Here is a 20,811-nt window from a genome sequence, read left to right on the forward strand (position 1 = left end):
CTAGAAACAGCATGCGGTGCGTATGCGAGTTGTCCATCTTCTTGTTCTGGAGTTGCTTGTTGGTGAGCTGGCTGTGTCTCTTCTCGGACCGCTTCTGGCCAAACTTCCCCGCGTTTTCCTTGCGGTCCTGTCTGCGCTTCTCCGCCAAGGCAGCCTTCTTGACCTTGGGGCTGAAGGAGCCTCTGAACTGGGGGCTCTCGGATCCGAAGACGCAGCCTCGGAAGGCCCGGACGAGGAAGTTGTGGAGCAAGTTGCTCCGGGGCTTTCGGCGGCGGCGGTTTCGCTTGGACGAAAACCAGCCGCGGCATCCGAAGGTCCCATCGTCGGATTCGTCTCCGCTGTCGCTGCTGACCGATATCTGGTCGTCGTAGAGGTAGCAGCAGCTGGGCTCTGACCTGCCCCGCCAGGCAAACGCGCGCGGAGGCTGCGGAACAGGCGGATCGGCAGCCTGGATCTCCGGGCTGGGGGGTCTAAGGAAACTGATCTCGGGTCGGGCTCCCGAGGTGGGGTTTGCCCAGGTGATAGGAGTGGCCCTGGGGACGGAGGCTGCCCGGGGGACAGTGGCTGCCCGGGGGACAGTGGCTGCCCGGGGGACAGGAGCCGCCCGGCCAACAGGGGCTCCCCTGGCGACAAGAGCGGCCGGGGCTGCCCCAGCGACAGAAGCGGCTGGGGCGGCAGGAACGGCCGGGGCGGCAGGAGAGGCTGGGGCGGCAGGAGCGGCAGGGGCTGCTCCGGCGGCGGGGGGGTCTGGAGCAGCCGGGGCTGCCTCGGCGGCTGGAGCGGCCAGTGCTGCCTCGGCGGCGGCGGCAGGGGCTCGGTCCCCGGGATCAGGGACCTTGCCTCCCTCTGCGGCTGTGGTGGCTGAGCCTCCCTCCATCTCGGCTGCTTCTCCCTCGGCTGGGGGTCTCTCTCCCTCTGCTTGCTCTCTCTCAGCGGGAGCTCCGGAGACCTCGATGCGCAGATTGTCAAGCGCGACTGGGGGGCTGTCCATGTCGCCGGGAGCGTCATCGACCCCAACGGGGGCGCTGCCAATCTCGCGCGGGGGTCTGGAGACCTCCATCGGGGGGCTGTCTCCCGCGAAGTGTGGAGAAGGTCTGACAGCCTCTCGAGATGGGCTGCCGATGATGCCGGGGACCCAGAGGGGGGGCTCGTTCGCGGCGGGAGTGAGGAGGATCGCACTCGAGACCGCGACTGTCGTGATCCGGCTGCCCCCACCGCCGTCGATCTGTGGGATAGCTCGGGGGAGCCCGGGGGGTGGGCTGTCGTCCCCCAAGGCTGCTCCATCAAACTCGAATGGCAGAGCCTCCTCGCGGGGAGGGCTGCATCCTCCTCTGATGCCTGCGTTTGCAGGTCTGATGGCTCGGGGCTCCTTGGGAGGAGCCCTGAAGACCACCGAACCTGGGCCTCCTGGAGCAAGGTCTGAGACCTGCAAGGGAGGTTGGTTGTCTCCCTGGTCAGGCTGCTCAAACTCAAAAGGCATAGCTTCTTCTGGTGGAGGGCTGTAGCTTCCCAGGCTTGGAACGGCCTCATGGGAGGCTCGGGGCTCCATGACCGGTGGGCTGAAGGCCTCAAGGCCTGCACCGGTCCCAGTGGTGTCTCCAGGATGCTGCAGGGTAGGCCAGAAGCTTCCCAAGCTGGCTTGCTCGACCTCGAAGGGCATGGCTTCCTCGGGAGGGGGGCTGTACCCTCCCTGGGCTCCGGCTTCCTTGATGGCCTGGCTGAGGTCCTGGAAGTTGGGTCTGGAGACCTCTGGGGGTCCACAGGCTTCGCCTTCAGTCTCGATGGGGATGGGCTCGCTGTGAGGCGGTGGGGTCTCCATCTCTTCGGCTGGGCCAGGCCCAGCACCGGGGGCAGCTGCCCCTGGGGCCTCCAAAGGTGGTTGCTCGGGCTGTTCCCCGGGTTCGAGGGGGTTATTGCGTTGTCCTGACATATTATTGCCGTCGAGGCAGTTGCGCACGCCCATAACACGGTGGCGGCTTCTTAAAATAAACTTGGGGCCCCGTGAGACGGAGCACCCAACCGAACTAGGGTGAAAAAAAAATTTTTCAAAAAATTTAAATCAAAGTACCAGCTGGAAAGTTCTCCGACCTCACTATCCAACCCTAGTGAGGTCTAGGGGTTCAGGAGTTCAAGGCCTCGAACCCCAGACCATGGCAAAAACAAGTCTATTTTTGCTGGTTGAGTCTCGGCTCCTTTCTGGTCACGTTTTATCCCCTCAGGCTGCCCCCTGGACACCCCCTACCACCTTTGGCCTTACTCGTCCCCTCCTCTCTCTTTTGCTCAGTCCCAGGCCAGCCCCGCCTGCTTGGATCAGAGGAGCGCGCCGATTCGGTCCGAAAATCGCTCGTAGTGCTCTTTTTCTGCCACCAGAGGACGCAGGTCCAGTGTCGAGATGGCTCTGGGAGCCGGTGCCAGGCTCCGGGAGCCCCAGACTTTGGGTAAGGGGGCTGATGCGCGCAGGCCTCGCAGGGACGTTTTGGCTCCTTCCAGTCCTCTCCCTGACTGATTTGTTGTGTTTCTCCTCGCTTCTCCCCTGGTCAGAGAGAGCGCTCTCCTGCGTTGCAGGACACGTGACGCAAGACGTGGGCCCCGGGCTGCGGGAGCGCAGGAGCTGAACCCCTCCCTCCCAGACCCAACAGACTCTCCTCGGGGGGAGGGGGGACTGCAGGAGTGTTTCGTAACCCCAAACTACCCCCGAACCCCTGAGCCGCAGCCCCCAGCCCTGAGCAGCCTCAGATTCTAAGTCCCGAGTCTGGAGCGCAAGGCTTCGGGCACGTGCGAAGGGGGTGCAGGAGCGCGCGGGGATGCGACAGGTGGTCGTGAGCCCACCGGCGGAGCAGACTGGTGGCGAGGGGAAAGGGGTTGACGAGTGTGAGCACGCAATTTGTTTTTAAAATGTGTTTGGGGTACTTTACATCGCTTCTACGGCTTTTGTTTGCCGATTGCCGAGGCAGGCTCCTATAAAGCACATCAATGTCCCCCATCCCCACCACATTCTGGGGTCTCTGCAGTGGCCTACGGTGACGCAGGCAGGGTTCTTCTCCGTTCATGGGGACGACGATAAATACAAGGGAGTAAGAGGGTCTTGGGTATCTACTACCAAGACCCTACAAGCGGTAGCTGACGCGGCACGGAACTGGGGGTTGTGGGACGCACACAGGGACCCCACAGACTGAAGGCCCCAGAGTTCCAGGGGTCTTGCTGTTCTGGGAGAGGGCTAAATGGAATTTCAGTTGAGATTTATGGCCAGTTTAAGGTGGTCTCGGAAACTGAAAAACCCTGTGCGCACCGAACCCAAAGATACACACCGTGCCGTGCGGGCAGCTGCGACCGCGGTGCGCTTGTTGCCCGCTTCCGGCACCGGCTGCGGGGTTGATCAGTCAGCTTCTCTAGCCCCTCTCCAGCCCCCTTCAAGTTCTTGTCGTCTCGCTATGGGTCCCCCAAAACAGCTGCTTTACTTTTCTAATGCCTGAGCCAGCTGAGGCGGCACTAAGTCCGGCCACAAACCCGGCAGTCGCCCGGCTTGAGCTCCCATCGCAGTCGCTGTAGCGCGTGGTGGGCTCAGAGCCGGCAGGGATAAATGCCAACACCACCTGGGTGGGCTTGGCGTGCGCATGGACAGAGATCAAGGTTTGGGGGTTTGCGGAGGGATTTGAGCCCCAGGAAAAATTTGCTGCGTGTAGTTCACGTAAGACCCGGGACTCAAGCATCATATCTGTCTTGCCAGTGGGTGACATGGACCCATGAGCCACTTTTAGGTGGAAGGTAGCTGGGCAAGAAGGAGGTGATCACTTGGCCTTAGGGCGTGGGGAGGGATGGTACGTGCAAGGTGGGCTGCGGCAAGCGGGGCGCATCGCTTAGATCGCATCGCCTGGATCGCTGTATCTACGAGCCACGGTCAGGCTAACCACGTACGCACACACACTCCCACCTCGATAAACCTAACACATCCCTCTTTGAATGAGGGGGTCAGAGCCACCGCGCATCATTGCCCCCGTACCACCCATGCGGATGAGCTGTGCCGAGAAAAACTGACAAAGTCGGACCCCGGGTAATGTTTGGAGCCCCGCCCCCCCAAGGGCGTATCATCTCAGCTCTTCGGGTCAATACACTTCTAAGTACCAACACTGAACTTTGGTTCAAACTTTGAACAACTACCCCCACGCGTAACGGCTCAACCTTTTGGGCATCCACGGAATGTGCCAACTGGATTGCAACAGTCAATTCACTCCCCTCCGACCCCAGCGCTGGGTCAGCCATTGGGCTGGGGTCACGCCAATCAAGGCTGCCTAGCGAATGAGCGGGGGGCGTCAGACCGGAAACCGGATGTGAGTGGGAGGTCCAATAGGGGGCGCCGCGTTGGAACGCCCTAAGAGGTTGTGCCGCTGGGGTGGTTAGGAGCGGTTGGTGGGCGGGCGTATGGCGGCCAGGCCTGGGCCGCCACGAGGCCGGCTGGCGTTGTGGGGTCACTACCTGGCGCCCCAGGTCACCGAGGCTGAAAGAGGAGGTGGGGTCTCTCAGGGAGCAGCCCTCGTTTTTGCCGATGGCGGTGGGCAAACCCCTAAGGGGGATCCGCTGCCGGGGCGAGGCGAGGAGGAGGCGAAGGGCCTGCAGGTAGAGGGCCAAGACCCTGAGGAGAGAGGGGGCTCACTGCCCCGATGCAGAGGAACAGCCCCAGATGGATAAGGAGTTGAGGTCACGGGGATGCTGAGCCCTGCCGAAGTGGAAGGTCAGTAGGTGTCGCGGTTTGGAGCCTCAAGGAGGCCGCGATGGGGGCCCTAAAGGGATGGTTTACACTCACCAGGCCTCGCGCACAGCCCATGTCACCGAGGCTCTTTCCCACAGCACTATTCAACAAGGAATGGATGCAGAGAGTCTGTTCTGCATCCCCAGGAGCCTGTAGCACCTGGATTATTTGCCAGGAGAGCACACGCACTGACGGGATGAAGATCGGGCCGACAGTATCCTCCCTCCTAGAGGCTAAGCAACATAAAAATGAAAAGAAAGACCCCTCAACTGGGGCGGTGGGCTGGGGGGGACCTTGTTGGAGAAAATGGAGTTGCAGATGGGCCTCCACGGAGGGATGGATGGCTAGGCTGTGAGCAAAAGTGGGGGGATGGGAGACGTCGGCCTACCACGAACAAAGATCCAATAGTAAGAAACATGGCACTCGGCTGGATAAAGAGAACAGGTCACCTGGCCGGGCCTGGGGGAGCAGTGGGAGAGAGAGGCAGGGAATACTGGATAGTGTTTTTCTGAGGATGCCGTGGAATAGCAGGGCAAACAGTTTGGAGGCTTCTTTGGTAGGAAATGGAACAGATATTGAACTTTTTTTTTTTAATCCTGCAAGTGAGGATTTGAGCCTAGTTTTAGGGCAGGATTGAAGCAGTGTGGAGGATGGTCCTGCTGAAGAGAACAAAGGAGACCCTGGCTGGTTGTGACCTTTAAGGGACAGAGAAACAGGCACAGTGAAGGAAGCAAGAAGGCTGGAGGGAGGGAGTCAGAGGGATCCCAGAGGACCCTCCAGCAGCCCCCGGGTGCAACATGCAAGGGTCAGGGGAGCCCAAGTCTGGCCCCTGGGATGGAGAAGTCAGGGAGGACCTGGAGAAAAGCTGGCATGGTGCCTAGCCAGTTTGGTTTTGGACCTGACAGAGGGGAGAAGGAGGTACAGTCTGGGTGGAGATTTCTTTCAGCCTGTCATTTAGGAGGACGGGACCAAAGTCAAGACAAGACCCCAAATTCAAAGTGACAGTTATCCTTATTAGGATATGAAATCATTCGATCAGATAAAATCTTCAAGGGGAGAAATAAATTTGGTGATAGACTCTCAAACACTTGGAGCACTGGAGAGAAAAAGGGGGGACATTACAGGAAAGAGTGGTGGGCCTAGGAAGGGCCAGGTGGAAGCACACCAGAGGGAAGAATTTAAGAACTGGTCAGCATTTAGATGGTGGTTTCTCTGCCTCTACACTGGTTGCCTTCTGGGGCCAGGGAGTTCTGTGCTGTGGGGACTGTCCTGGGCACTGGAGGATGTCTAGAAGCATCCCTGGCCTCTACCCACTAGATGCCAGTAGCATCCCCTTCGTTGTAGCAACTAAAAATGTCTCTAAAATTTGCCAAGTGTCCTCTGGGAGGCAAAACTGCCCCCAGTTGAAACCACTGCTGTGGGCTGAGAAAGGATCCTTAGACTTAAGTAGCAACTGCCTTAATTTGAAGGTAAATTAGGATCAGGAAGAAAAGGTTGTGGCATTTAATTCCAGTGTCCCCCTTTTGTCCACTCTTGTTTATTTCACTGTAGTGACTGGCTACCAGAATCTGAAAACCCCAAATCTCTTGGATGAGTGGGGATCAGAGCTGAAGCTTCACCACAAATCAGAAGTGGGACTTGAGAGACTGGCAGAAGGGTAGCCAGATGTCAGAAGAGCTGGCTAACCTGAAAGGCAGCTGGGTAGCCTCGCCACAGGGACCCAAGAAACCAGTATGGTAAGAGCTGGGGGTGATCAGCTGAGGGGCTAACTGGTGACCACTCTAATTGGTGGGACTGTCTGGCGAGCCCATTCAGGGCTGGTGACCTTATTGGCCAAGACAAACATGGCCTTGACCTGGATGGAGGTGGCCAGAGGGCAGTTTTTAAGATCTGCCATTATGATTTTATAATCGCAAAGTATTACATTAGGCATTGATTTCCAATTCTGAATGGATTTCTATCAGGGAAAAGGTAAATATTTTTAGAAATGAGCACAAAGGGGGAAGGAACATTAGTTAATGGGTTCATGTAGCCCAGAAGAGGAAGGCAGAGACTAGGCAGGGTGCCTAAAGAAAGACTGAGCTGGGGTGAAGCTGCAGCCTGGGGTTTGGCGCCCACCCAGCAGGGCTTGTGCTAGGGTCTGCAGTGAAATGGTACCCTGAGAGGAGGAAAGCCTGGGCTGTCAGAAGCCAGGTGGAGGTTTCTTGAAAATTGTGTATCCTCAACTACTTAAAAAGAATAGGGTTTCTACACTTCATGCATTGTGAAAGGATGGGAAATAATACACATGTTTCAGTCAAACACTGCACTTCTAAGGAAGTCAATCTGTTCAGATCTGACAGCCCAGGTGCCACAGGGAGTGATCAGCTGGCTTTTTGTAAAGAAGTAACCCAAATGAAAAGACAGCATTTCTTCACTGTTGATTCTTAAACGGCACCAGTGTCACCTGCAGGGACATGGCCCCCTTCCTTGGCAGCCCCACATGACTCCCTGCCAACACCCGCCCCCCAACTCCGTCTTCTGCTCTATTGATGCCTCCATGGCAGCACACGTCATAATCAGTGAACGATCGTCAGTGTACTTACGTCTGGAGGTTCTTATTCATTGCTAAAGGCACATGGCCTATCCAGACTGTAAGTAGCTGCCTATCAGCTTTCTGTTTTAGTTCATCCCTGTATCCAATAAAGAGAAAGCAAAGTGGAAGAGGGTCCCTTGAGAGGGAGGGGAGGTAGGCAAGAGAGAAGAGAGCAGAAACCAGGACAAAAAAAAAGATCCCTCTTCCCCTGGTGGTGACATTTCCTCCCGGGAGGTGGGGGGATGGTTGGCAGGGGGGCAGTTTGCTGAGCCCTCTCTGCAGCCCCCATGTGTCATTAGCTGGCAGTGGGTTACTGTCAGGTGAGGAAAAGGAGAATCTTTTCACCAGTTGTGAGGAAAAGGCTAAAGCAGAAATGGGAGGACAAAGGGAAGAGAATTCAGGCAACGATTACATTTCTCAGCCTCCCAGTGACAAATGTTTTCTGAGTGCTGACTGAGTAGCAATAAGACTTTGATGCTGTTCAATTAATTACTGTTCAATTAGGACTCACTGTGCCCATCCTTTTACCTCCCAGCATCTCCTCTGCCAGCCTCAGCCGGTGGAGGCAGCAGCAGCCTACTGCTGTCTGCAGAAGGGTCTGCGTGACCAGGCTATTTCAGCAAATGCCAAGTGCAGGGAAAATGCCTCCAATGGATGAGGCTTAGGAGCAGGCGCAGAGCTGACATTACAGACAGTGGCAGCCAGAGGTGTGAAGACTTGATCTCAGATTAAAAAGCCCCAGGGGCCAAGGATTCCCACCAAGAATCCAGCTCTCTTTGTTCAGCTAGCCCCTTCGTTCAGCTCACTAGCTGTCCTTGGTGGCCCTCATCTTGGAATGGCCACCCCATTCTGTGAGGCTGGCACCTGACCCCCTTGGGCTTGTAGGGTGGGTCCAGACATTCTCTACAGCCACCTGGATGGAGCTGTGGATTCCTCCTCTAGGCTGGCTGATGGTGCAGCCGAGAATTCCAGGGGAGGAAGTGGCTATTCCAGATTAGAGGAACAATGCCACCCTGGGAAGGGGACTAAAGGGGGCAAAAGTTGGGGGCAGGGATGGTGGAAGGAAATCCCAGAAGAGAAATTTGGCTTTAGTGGAAGCTCTGTTTGAAATTTCAGTAATTCTTGGTGGAAATTCCAGGCCCCCAGGGGCTTCTCGGCTGCATGACTTATTCCTCTTGACTTTGTAAGGGGAATGGTATATTTCACCTTTGTACACAACCTCAATTACCCAGAGCAAAGTCTCCTAATGAAATCTAATTGAGACAGCAACATAAGCCAGGGCACTTAGAAGCCGGCTCTTGCCTGGGGGAGGAAAAATTTGTCTTCTACAGCTTGGGGGTGGGTGGGGGGCAGTCTTGGACTCTGATCCTGACACCCCTCAAGTTTGAGATTTGGGGACTCTCCCTGAACCAGAATCCAGGACTTAGGATTTAAACCATATAAAGCAAGGTTTCCTAGGCTGTAAATCTTCCCATTTGATTGAAGCAGTTGAGGTGTATATATGACAGCTCGACTGCACCTATGAAATTGAAACTTCTGGGCCAGGCCTGTAAGACTCTCAGGGAGACAGTGACTGCACTCCACTGTCATCCTCAGCTGTGAAAAACGCTCTTCCTAATACTAAGCTGATGTTCCAGACTGCCATGGAGGTTCCGCTAAACCTTTGCCTCCCCAAATCTCTTGCTTTAGCCTGTTCTTTCTAGCCCTAACACAGCTTTTGTGATTCCCACCTCCAAACCTCAGCCTCCTTTCTTCCCAGGTGTCTCATCTCCCTTTTTCCTGTGACTTCCCCTACACTTTCCTTTTGTAGTCCTCAAATCTCCCACTAAATTACAGCACTGCATGCCCTGGAATGGGGAGGTGGGGTGCTGCAGTGCCAGCTCCTCTCAGATGTCCTGCCTTTACTGGCTGGGTGCTTTCAACAGGTGACAGTGGCCCCACACTGCACTCTTGGCCTTGGAAGCACTAAGTCACTAGGCTGTTTACTTGGACTTCTCTGCCATGTGAATTCACTAGCACCAGTATCGGGGGTCTTGGGGGAAGAAACACGAGATTTAAAGAAAACAAACATCAGTAAAATTCATCTTATATATAGCCTTGTGATATGTAGCCCCCCCAAAGGTTAAAATACAGAATGAAAATGGGATGTTAAATCACTTAATTTGACATAAATTAGTTTTTCTTAAACACTTTTAAAAAAACAATTTCATGCATTTGCAACAGAGGTAAGATTGGTTTGGGGGAGAGTGCAGGAAAACCTTAGCTATTCCAGGAGTCCACAGTAGAGAGGCAGATACATGGTGTATCTCTGAATCTGTGGTATTCACATTTCATGAATGAGGACTAATTCAGGAAAAAATGTCTGAAAAAGCTCCTGGGAGGGAGCGATAATGAAGGGGAAAAAAAGGTTGAAAGAAAACTGGTTTATCCTAATTAGCTGCAGCCTCTGAGCCAATTTTTCAGGTCAGTCCTCATCAGGGCACTTGTAAGTGTTACTAGAACATATACTCAGCACTTGTGGTCAGTTTGAGGTTGGGAGCATTTGTCTGCTCTCTCCCCAAACAGCGAGCATCTCCAGGCTGCCAGCCCCCACCCTGAAAAGCCTGTCTTCTGACCCTGCGATGAAGGAGGGCAGATGAGCAAACAGCACACCTAAAACAAGCAGTAACTCTTAAGCTTAACAGCTGCTCTTCAGAAGGCTATTCACCCACCCCACTCCCCCATCCTTGCTAGTAAGAGGTTGTGGTGGAATTTTGAATTCTCTAACCTGTCTGCCTGAATTCTCTAAATCCTATTTATGGATTTTTTTTTTTTCCTGACTTTTGCACCATTTTTGCCCCCAATGCAAAATCAGATTTGAGAAACTCAAATTAGACAAACACAAAACAGAAAGATTTCTTCACAATTGGTGTTTTTATTTTATCAACCTTTCATTTTGGGGGGAGGGAGGCTCCTTTAGCATTAAAATCATTGATCTGAGTCAAATTTGCTTTACTTAGTCACCCTGGAGGTACTGGGAACAGAAAGGGATGCTAGGACCTGCTCTTCAGCTCCTTCATGTTCCATATGAAGAAACTGAGGCAGAGACCGCTGGGCCTGACCTCAGGCCGCAGGCAGGGGTGGGCAATGAGCCTGAGGTCTTAGACCCAGCTATCCAGCTCTGGGGCATCAGAATTTAGAAAACAGCGACATTAATGGCAAACCCGAAGAACAAGATGAGGAATTCCAGCCCTCATTCTAAAACAGGATTAAAGATGTAATTTGAGAATCTCCTCGCCTCTTTGCTGGACAATTTTTAAGGGAAGGGCAGTCCTTGAGTTGGCATATGACATCACTCTGGAAGTTTGATTTGATTCTAGTGATTTGTTTGTAATCCGTCACCTTTCTGTTAAGAGACATACTTTCCCAGCCACCAAGATTTTTGCTCAGTTTCCTCTCTGTAGCCTCCCTTTACATGAAGTGCAGTGATAATATAGAAAAATTGAGTAAAATCCATGCACTTTTTTTTTAAAAGCTCATTCCTTATCAACCTTGAAGTTTCAGCTTTCTTCCTCATTAAACCTTCTATCACAGCTGCTAAAACTGAGGCTAAAGAGTAAAGGGGTGATAGCATTTCCAGAGGAAAAGTTTCTAGTGCGTTAAACAGACATTATCTTAATTCCAAACTTTAAAATTCCCAATTCCTGAATTCTGATAAACAGATTAAATGTTTTGTTTGCCAAACCTTAGAAATAAATCTTCATCATACTGTTGACACCACACAGTATTTGAACACTGATGCATGATTTTCCAACTCAGGTTCAGTTAAAAGAACACTTTTGTCCAAGAAAAAGCACATTTTTATTAAGCAAATGATTAATGTAGCAAAACAAAAAATCCTGAATATTGGAGCAGACCATTTAACCAGCTTTATTGACTAGTTTTCCCCTCCTCTTCCTTTCTTCCTCTCCAGTCGAAACTCGTAACTGGCTGATAATTCACCCCTGTGGTCAACTCTAAGGGTTGCTTTTTAGAAGCCCATTTCCTAAGTTGCAAGGACAAATAAGGCCATTCAAATGCTAATACCTCAGGGCAGCAGGGTGAGACAAAGGGCTAGTTGGGAGACTAGAGAGTGGGGAATGCTTGGAGAAGTTGCCAGAAACGCTTCTGGGAGAGAAAGGCAGGTAAACACTAGTGCTGTAGGTAGAAAGAGGGCTTTTTGAATCCTGTGTATAGCAAAAGCCCCTCTCCGTGGGGTGGGGGTCCTCCCCACAGGGGTTTGGTATGTTCCTCAGGTGTTCTGTATGTTCCTAATGACTCTTCTACCCTGGAATCAGGATGGAAGGAGGGAGGGGGTGGGGGAAGGGAACTGAGTGGGGGAGGGTAACAGGTTTTCTCAATCCGGTAGTTCGTGGAGGAGTGTCTGAAAGATGGCCAACACTGCGTTCCTGGAAGGGGGCACCCAGCCCCCTCAACTAACCTGGTATAATGCCTACAGTTAAGAAAGCCACCCTCTCCCGCGCAGGCTTCTGTTTAAAAAACAGCCCGAGACTGGGGTGACAGGTGTGGGCGTTGCACTGAGGACTTTTTTTTCAACTTTTATATGCTAAAGCAACATGTTTCTCTAATGGAAAACCCAGCTCTGCAGGAAAACAGTTCCCCTAGACTCTCCAACCTGGGAGGGCAGCCCCCACATTGAAAAGCCAAGGGCATCCTGACCGCAGCCGCCTATTCACCAGAGACCTTTAACTGGGTGAGCGCAGGCTGCCAAGACATCACCAGAGAAAAAGCCAGCACGTTCAATGCCTCCAATAGGAACACTGCGCCGCCGTTTTTACACTAAGTAGAAATGTTAGCTTTGAGGAGCCCCATTTCACCTAGGCAGTTTAACGCTTTCAAGCCAAAGACAGGGCACACCGGACCCGCCTCCAAGTCCTAGGCAGCCTTCGGACTTCTGGACACTTCCCCCGCTGCCCAAGGAAGCCCCCTCGCCGCTGTTTACTAGTTAAGACCAGAGCAGCATCCGAGAGCCATTAGTCAGCGCCGCAGCCCACCAGAGCGAAGTTTTGGGGCGGCCCGACGCCTTCCCCCGGGCGGAGACCTGGAAGGAAGACCCCTTAAGATATGTTCTGAATATAGGCTGAAACCTTATTTTAGGAGTCTAAGAACCCGACCCGCCTTTTCAAGTCTCCAAACGCCTCACTTTCCCCCCAAATCCTTCTCATCAGAATAGCTCAAACCGGCACGAAACGAGACGCCCGCGCACCAAGAAAAAGATCAATTTCCAAATCGGGGGAGGTTTTGTAAATACATTTTCACTAACCAGTTTCTCCCCCCAGGGTTGGCGAGAAAGGCACACTTTACGCACCGAAGATGCGTTACCGGATTGCGGCCGTTTCTGTGCTCCAGCTTTGCCTTCAGGTTACAGATTCCAAACTTATCCCCACCCGAGCCAAAAATGGCCGGTGCGGGCTGCCAGCCCTCCCCTCCCCGAGGCTGCCGGAGCCTCCGGCCCCTTCCGTCTCTCAACTAATCGCCCTGGGACTTGCGGCGGCTCCTACACCTTTCCCCAGCTCACCGGGTGCTGCGCTCTTTCGGAATGCGCTCTTTGGCTATGCTTTCTTTGGGGGTGCGTTGTGGGGTTCCCTGATGATAGGCGCGACTCTGTCTCCAGCCTGTTCCTTGTTCTGCTTTACCTTTCCGCTCGCGACCACCTCGCTGACCTTTTAGCTACTATCTAACATCCCCAGGCAGCTGCGCAAAAAGCCCGGGACCTCTCTAGCCAAGATGTACCCAGCCTCACCATCAGACCAGCTGCGCCAAAAGGTTGGCGATGCCGCGACACGACCACGTCCGTGCCCCCAACCCTGGTAGCCCGTTGGGCACCTCCCGAAACTCCCGTACCTCCTCTGCTTGCCCTCCAAGCACAGGTGATTCGTGGGGAACCGCCGGCTGGCCCGGAGAGGTCTGCTATGAGGCGCGCAGGCAGGTGCGCACGCTTTTTGCGGCGGTCTCTGGCCCGCCAAGCACCCGGGGACGGGCGGTGGCGGCCAGGACTGGCGCACAGCCGCGAGGGGCACTGGCGCCGAGGCCCCGCGGCTGCAAATTGGCAGCAAAGGGTCCTGGGCTCCAGGCTCCAAGTGCCTTAAGCGCCGCGCGCGCGAGAGACTTTCCGGGAGCGGGCAAGTCTCCGGAGTTCTCACCCAATCCCTGCCAGGTTACTTTTCGCACATTGCAACAGTGTCGCTACAGCGCGGTGGCTCTGCTTTCCGAAAGTTGGCGCGAGCACTTCTGAGCCACGTTTTTGGCACCCGCCGTGGCCAACTGGTTTGAGACTAGTTTCTCTAGAAGGGGAAAAAGCGCATAAAATAAGTGACTTACCCGTGCCTTCTGGGTGTACAGCTCGAAACCTGGGGTGCGCCCGGGATTCAGTTGCGCGGGTCCTGGACGCCAGCTCGGAGACCTCTGGCTGTTTCCAGAGGAACGCAAAGACGCCCCACCGTCCAACAAGCGTTTGGCCACCTAGGCGCCCACCGGCACCCTGGGGGAGATCTGGGGAGCCCTTCCCAGTTGGTTCTGTGCCCCTGCCCCTCCCGGGCTGGCTCACTGAGCCCGCTCTCTTCCCGCTTCCCCTCTAACCTGCTTTTCCTCCCTCCCTTCCTCCCGCCGGTCCTGCACCGACCCCAGACTCCCCAGTTTAGCAGTGGGCAACCAACCTGGGTCAAAGAACACAAGGAGAATCCGGGGCGCGTCTTCCATTAGTGACGCCGGATGGGGATGGGCCCCCTTTTGGAAGGGGACTCGGGGGATGGGTCGCGGCGGGTGGGCTTCTTCGGCTTGCAGCGACGCTGCTGCTCCTTCTCCTCCTCCTTTGGCTCCTCAGACTCTTCGGGGTCCCTCGGATCCTTGTCCTCGGGCTCTTCCCGTTGTCTGGGGCTCTCAGACTCCTGAGTACTGGGCGGCGCACGACTCGGGGAGGCGTCGGGGCTCCGCAGCCTCAGGGCGCTGAGACGCTCGGTGAGAGATTGGTGGAAGGTGGGGCGCTTGGGCACCACGGGGCCCCGCTCGTCCTCGGGCTCGGTCTCCGGCTCAGTGGTGGGGGCTGTGTCAGACTCGGTCTCGAATTCGGTCTCGGACTCGATTTCAGACTCGGACTCGGTCTCGGATTCGTAGTCGAACTCTTCTTCCTGGTACTCTGGGCACTCGGGAAGGGAGGGCTCGAGGTCTGTGTCCTCGTGGTCAGATTCAGGGGGCTCGGGGAATACCTGGGCTGCAGAGCGGTGGTGGGCGTTCAGGAAGCTCCGGCGCTGGGCAGCCGCGCGCTGCTGGGCGCGGGTGCTGGAGGTGGCAAGGGCGCGGAGGAGCGCGATGGAGCAGGAGAGCCAGAGGAGCGCTGTGGCTGCCCGGCGGCCTATGGGTGGGCACAGATCGTTGTAATTGTGGCGAGCTCGGCGCCCTAGCTGAGGTCGGGATCTACGATCCATCCTCACGCACACTCGGCGAATCCGACCCACCCTCTGGCTCTGCAGAGAGCAGCTCCGAAGCGCATCGGCCGCTAGAGCCGAAAAAGGTGCTCCTCGCGAGGGAAGAAGCTGGGTCCGGCGGTCCCAGCCCCACCTCGGCTCGAGGGGAAAAAGGGAAGCACCTACCTTCCTGACCACTCAACTTTCTAAAGCTCCGCGCCTCTGCTTGCCTCTCTGGGCATAAAGAAAGGATGGGAAAAGGGGTGGGAAAGTCCGTCTCCTCCGGGGCCCCTCTCTCTAAGTCTTAGACTCTGTAGCCTAAGACTCCGAAGAGGTGCCTCCGCTGGTCCTCTCGCCTGGGAGAGGAAAGAGGAGACTGAGGCGAAGACAGACGGGGCTGAGAGGTTCTGCAAAGTTGCGCGCCCGGACTTCTGCCGGGCATGTGCAGTAGGGAGGCGGGGGCGGGTCCCCGCGCGCTGCGCGGTGGCGCGGAGCCGAGGCTCAGACCCTAGTGGACCGGCAGGTGGCAGGAGGGAACCTTGTTTGAAAGGTTTTGAAGGACGCGAGCGGCGGGGGAACCAGGCGTGTGCCATGGGGCGAGCGAGCCAGCCAGCCAGCGAGCCACAGGTTAGAGTGTTTGCGCAGCGGGGCATGGGTTCTCCATGGTGTCCGGACCCCTCCCCAGCTTCTCCAGGGTTATTGATAAACTGAACAAAGCCTGAAGCAGCTAAAAAATTTGCAGATATTCTGTATTCTGGAGGAATGAGCGTCTGTACATCAGTATTAAACTATCCAGTCCAGGGCATTTTCCAAGGGCTTAATATTATAGTTGGAAAAGGGTAATCTCAGGCAGTCATTAATCGCAGATCTCGTCTAGAGACTGTAATTTGAGACGTTTCCAGTCCTTTCCCCCCAGGTCTGAAGCGACTAATTAATTACGGATTCGCTAAGAAGGACAACCACAGACAGACGAAGTGATGGTTTACACGTCCCCAAACCCGTTGGTGGGCCACCCTGAGCTCTAGCTGAGAACGCGGGCTGAAAGTCTCTCTTTGCCCAGAACATCCCTCAAGGAAGATCTGTGCTGATGTTCAGTACGTGCAAACCAGTTCGCCGACCCTGGAGGGCGCTGCAGGGCGTCCGGCTATCAAGGAAACCGCCGGGTACCGTTCACAGATCTTTTCATAAACAGGTTTTCAACAAAGTGCGGTTATTCATCAAATATTGAATGCCTAGCTCTTGCCAACCTCTGTTCTAGGTGCTGAAGATGCTAGAGTAGGAAGAAGAGGAAAGGAAAGGCAATCTTATATTAAGGAGAGAATCTTTAGGGCTAATCTTATGTTAATCAGAGCATTAAACCACTTAGGACTCACTCCTTACCCATCAGCATTGTTTAATCGAGTATGCATTCTACGGTATGAGAAAATTTATTGGGTCAACCAGAGTATTAAGGCTAGGGGACAGCTAGACCCCCTAGGTCATACCGTTGAACCCCAAAGGAGATGAGACCATCTCTTGGCCCTGGAAAATCAAATGAGCTCCGTGTTCTCCTGGAGGGGGTCCCTGGAGTGGTCCTTGCTCGGGAAAGGGTGGTACTTTGGAAGCTCAGGGGTTCCAGTTGCAACTTGACTGCTGCTTCTGCCCACCTTATTCAAATACGGAGCATCCCTTTTGCCCTAGTGACAGGTCCACCAGTGGTACAGCTCAGCAAAACCATCTTCCTCAAGTCTGCAAGCTTCCTCAAATCCTGCAACCAGCAAGCTTCCAGGTGGCACAGGTGGTTTTTCTTGTCTTTGAGTCAATGTGGTGGAGACGTCAAGAGTCCATGAGGTGATTCTTTTCCTTTTCTTTCTTTATGGCTCTGCTGGGTCTTTATTCCTGCACTTGGACTTTCTCTAGCTGTGGGAAGCAGGGGCTACTCTTCGTTGTGGTGCTCGGGGTTCTCATTGTGGTGACTTCTGTTGCTCAGCGGTTGTGGCACACAGGCTTGGTTCCTCCATGCCACGTGGGAGCTTCCCGAACCAGGCACTGAACCCGCATCCCCTACATTGGCAGGCGGATTCTTAACCACGGGACCATCAGGGTAGTCTCTCCTCTATGAGGTGATTCTGCTTTACCTTCTGTGGTAGTCCACAGTAGAGTGCCCTGCATCCACAGCGGTTCCTCAGCATGGTGGGGTGCACCCTCACCCCTTTCCTTCCATGTTCGCCTTAGAGCTGTCAAGCCCAGAGTTAAGACCTTAGTGAGATCCTAGCCACTGTTTTGGACATGTGGAGGTTTTATATCTGCGTGTTGGCTGTGAATGGCCTTAAATGTTCCTGACCTGGCTTCTCGGCAGTGCCTGTCTTGTGTCTTGAGTTCATTGAGTTCGTTTGTAGTATTAAAATACTGATCGGTCTAATAAAGTGGAATCGATTTGCAAACCTCGTCAAAGGGCACATATCTGCATTCTTGTCGTGCCCTCCACCTCGGTCCAGAGTGACCGAAAGGGGTTTACTGTCACAGATGTCTGATGGCACGAATCACATATGGATGTTATTACAGGACAGGGGACAGGGTCCTTTGGAGCTATAGATCTCAAATCCTGATCTCTCAGCCCCACCCTAAGACATTTCCAAAGGTTCTGCTCACATTGACCCATCTGCTTTCTTTCTTTCAATCAGTGCAGCCCCCCTGACAGTGAATGGAACATAAAAGACATCACTCAAGTGGTTCTTAGGGCACTTTAGGAAAAAATCAGGCAGATGTGGGTGCTGCTGAATGCCCTTTCAATGGAGACAAATGCCAGCTGTCAGCAATGAGGGGGATTATGATTCTTTAGTGGACATAAGAAAGTACTTCGTTTTGCAGGAGTGCTTTCTGCCTGTAATGGAGATGGCAGCTCAGAGCCGATCCACTAATACACAAGATACACAAGATTGCCTGCATTATTAAAAAAATGTGCATTACATAATACATAGTTTTGGACTACAGTCTGCATTAGAAATTGCACTTTCTTTGCAAGATGCATTTTAATCAACAAACAAACATTTAACAAAGCACCACATTGAGAGCCCCAGTCATGTATAGGTACAGGTACATTTCTGGCGTTCATTTGACACGGGCTCCGAGAGCAGGAGGACCACACTAAAATACTGTTCCATCTTGTACTTAGTGCCGAGGCCAGGCAAATGGCTCCGTGCAAAAAACGCTCTTTAAAATGCATTACGTGTATGACTTTAAAAGTGCTTGCTGCAGGATGAATTTCAAAAAGGAGCAAGTGGTGATGAACGACCTCAGGTTGTTACCAGGCTAAGGAGCGAGGGGCAGGCTGTCTGCGGTAAATAAAGTGCGGATGTATGTCACCTGCGGGGCTCGGCCGGAGGGTGGCCCCTGAGCCCATGGGATAGGGAAATGCAGTTCCCAGTTCATCGTGAAGAATATTGTCTCCAGCCCTTTATAAGGATCATCCTGGGGAAGAGGCACTAAGATGTCTTTTATGTGGCTTGGGAGGGTAGAATTAGAACCTATGGGATACCTTTCCAACAGGCTGAGATGTCAGCTCCGCCCAAGGAAGAGTATTTGAACAATTAGTACTGTGAAATGAAACGGCTCTCAGGAGGTGGTTGGCTCTTTGTCAGGAGCAGCATTAAATCAAAAGACAGGGGACCACATATTGGAGATGTTTTCCCCAGGACTCCTGAGCCAGGTGGAATTAGAACCCCACGCTCAATGAGTTTTTTTCAAGTCAGACTCTGATTTCATGAAAGGGGCCTGGAGGCCCTGGGAGAGGAGCTGGGGCTCTATCAATGGACATGTTCTTCCAACTCGGCTTCTATTTCAGAGGCATTTGAAAGTGCAGGTGGCTCAATGGCAGGAAGGAATGTCTGGGTGGCAGTTTCAGGACACAAGCAAACAGGTGTTAACTGGGAAGCCTCAGCTGGTGGTGGGTGGGCCTTTAGTAACCAAGGTGGGACTCTGGCTCTCTGCTCCACAATTCACTGGCGGAGAAATCAGCCATCTGTCTATTCATTATATTGGGCCTCTTTGCCTCCCTGCCCTGAGCTGTCTCAGAAATTAAAATGAAATGAGCTGTATAGCAATTGTACATTGAGTCACTTCTGTGACCAGGACAGTCTTCCAGGCCTATGGGGAGATGGAGGTGACTGAGAGGGGACCAAACCCTGCCATTCAACAACATGCATGTCAGTGGGAAATGCCCCCAGTTATTAGAGAGTGGATTGCCAACAGGTGGCAAGTCCTCAATCCTTCCCAGATGGGCAAACCAGGGAGGGAAGCCGGTGGGCAGTGGTTATGTCAGGGAGTGTCCATCTGGTGGGTTTCTGCAGGAGGTGGGCTCTTCCCTCGTCTGACTTTGAGGCTTTCTTTTCTTTTCTCTTGTTTGAAGCCCATTAGAAGGCTTTCAAGCCACGTGCCTACTGTGTGCAAAGCCCTGCTCTGGCCCCTCTGGGGAGACAGATGACTCACAGGAATTCTCAGAAGGCTTGCCGGGCCATTGTCACAGGTCCCCTCAATACCAGTACATTTTCCAAGATGAGACGGAAGATAAAAGAGTGGTTCTGCTCCTCCAGGCGAGTGGGTACAATCACTCTTGAACATATTTTTTGGACAATCATTTGAAAAGGTTATTTTTGAAGATGGAGAGCTTTTCAAACTTTCCTTTGGGTAGAAATTAATTCAGGGAGTTTGAAGTGCTCCCCACCCCTGACTGTGGCAATCAGCCAGAAGGCTCAACCCCTCCAGCCCTGGGAATTTGGCGTCAGCCCTCCTGCCTGCCCCCTACAGAGGTCTGGGTTCGTCTCGCTTCTCTGGGCACCATGTCACTTACTCAAGCAGCACCGGTATCGATTGGCTCTCACCAGTAGAAAGGGCCACAGGTCTGGGCCCCTGATTTCGTGATTTTGGGAGCACTTGCGTCCAGAGCAGAAGCAGACAACAGGAGGGAATCATCATCTTCTGACCTGGCTGGCTTCTGTTGTTGGGATTGCGATTCTCCATTGTGTGTCCTCGTGCAGCGCTGCTGGTGTTGTCCTCTCATGAGTGGCCTTCGTTCACCTTAGCTTTGTGCTCTCTCGAGGTTCTCCCACCAACCCTGCATCCACCCGCCTGCCCACCTGCTCCTGTCATGGGCGGAGCAATTTCTAGGCTCCTGATCCAACAGAAAGTGTCTGGAAGGCCCCTCCCCCAGGCAGGGTGTAAACTTGGGTGGCCAGGGCCTCCTGGGGTGGGATGACTCTCTTTCTCTGCCTCGACTGTGGCTCTTAGCTTTCGTGTGATGTGGTCCCAGGTTCACACTGGACTCTGGCTCTCTTCCTGCTCTTTCCTGGAGAAATGTGGACTGGGCTCGGTCACCTGCCCTGCCCCAGCCTGCCTGGTGCCTTTCCGTGGCCAGCACTGCCCACGGCCCAGGTGATGCAGTGTGAGCTGCATCCTTTTCCCTGCGCGGCAGCCCTTCGTGGGGATGGTGGGCGGTGGGTGAAAGCACTGCTGATGGTAGAGGGCACTCAGCCGTCAGGAGTATCCTCGGCACGCTGTTTTGCTTTTGTTCAGCTCACCCTGACTCCCACCTTGTCCCCCAGCCACTGGCATTAACAGAGAGCCTCCACGTTGTTTTTCTCTGCTCTGCTAAGGGCCTCCTGACTCACCTTTCTAGGCTTGGTCCTGGCTGGGGGGCAGGGTGAGGCAGTGGCGGGCCAGAGGGAGGGAGAGAGTCTGCTGGTGTCATGGTTCAGGCTGACGCTTGGAGCTGTCCTTTGAGGCCAAGCTCTTCAAGATGTGATTAGACCAATTTTACATGCCTAGTCACTGAGGCTCGGGTAGATTGGGACTGTTTCTATATGGGCAAAGTGAAGTGGAGAATTGAGGCAATTATCTTCAGGCAAATGATGCTGGGCTCTGTAATCAGTCGGTTCTGATAACTAGGGAATCAGCCTCATTCATGGTGGTGGTGCTTGAGTTGAGGAGGATTCTAAGGTATTTGTTTGTTATTTGCACTTGGCTTTGTTTTTCCCCAAGGCAGTCAGCGGAGGGCCATCCTACTGACACAG

At 53.9% G+C, this 20,811-nt stretch overlaps 2 protein-coding genes and 1 long non-coding RNA gene across 11 annotated transcripts in view; 1 reads left to right on the top strand and 2 right to left on the bottom strand.

Annotated features, from left to right (window-relative positions):
- The window catches only part of GNAS (GNAS complex locus), a 66,920-nt gene extending 51,778 nt beyond the window's left edge, over positions 1-15,142 (bottom strand). For 4 of the 8 annotated variants that reach the window (XM_060396963.1, XM_060396962.1, XM_027977001.3 and 1 more), the window contains exon 1: positions 14,018-15,142. In XM_060396963.1, the coding sequence (XP_060252946.1) occupies positions 14,018-14,060 (43 nt within the window). In that variant the 5' untranslated portion in view covers positions 14,061-15,142. Of the gene's footprint in view, positions 13,276-14,017 lie in introns of those variants that run through there. The other 4 variants (XM_060396960.1, XM_060396959.1, XM_060396958.1 and 1 more) reach the window with 1 other exon arrangement.
- LOC101102411 (neuroendocrine secretory protein 55) overlaps positions 1-15,142 on the bottom strand; it is a 42,973-nt gene extending 27,831 nt beyond the window's left edge. Inside the window, exon 1 of the mRNA XM_060396969.1 lies at positions 14,018-15,142. Coding sequence (XP_060252952.1) covers positions 14,060-14,785 — 726 coding nt within the window. The 5' untranslated portion in view covers positions 14,786-15,142 and the 3' untranslated portion in view covers positions 14,018-14,059. The remainder of the gene's footprint in view (positions 1-14,017) is intronic.
- LOC105606221 (uncharacterized) overlaps positions 4,372-20,811 on the top strand; it is a 29,374-nt gene continuing 12,934 nt past the window's right edge. For both annotated transcript variants that reach the window (XR_009595952.1, XR_009595953.1), the window contains exons 1-2: positions 4,372-4,729; positions 6,299-20,811. The exon at positions 6,299-20,811 is cut by the window's right edge. This is a non-coding gene — a long non-coding RNA (uncharacterized LOC105606221). The remainder of the gene's footprint in view (positions 4,730-6,298) is intronic.

The sequence above is a fragment of the Ovis aries genome, chromosome 13 (genome assembly GCF_016772045.2).
Source record: "Ovis aries strain OAR_USU_Benz2616 breed Rambouillet chromosome 13, ARS-UI_Ramb_v3.0, whole genome shotgun sequence".
Classification (NCBI taxonomy): domain Eukaryota; kingdom Metazoa; phylum Chordata; class Mammalia; order Artiodactyla; family Bovidae; genus Ovis; species Ovis aries.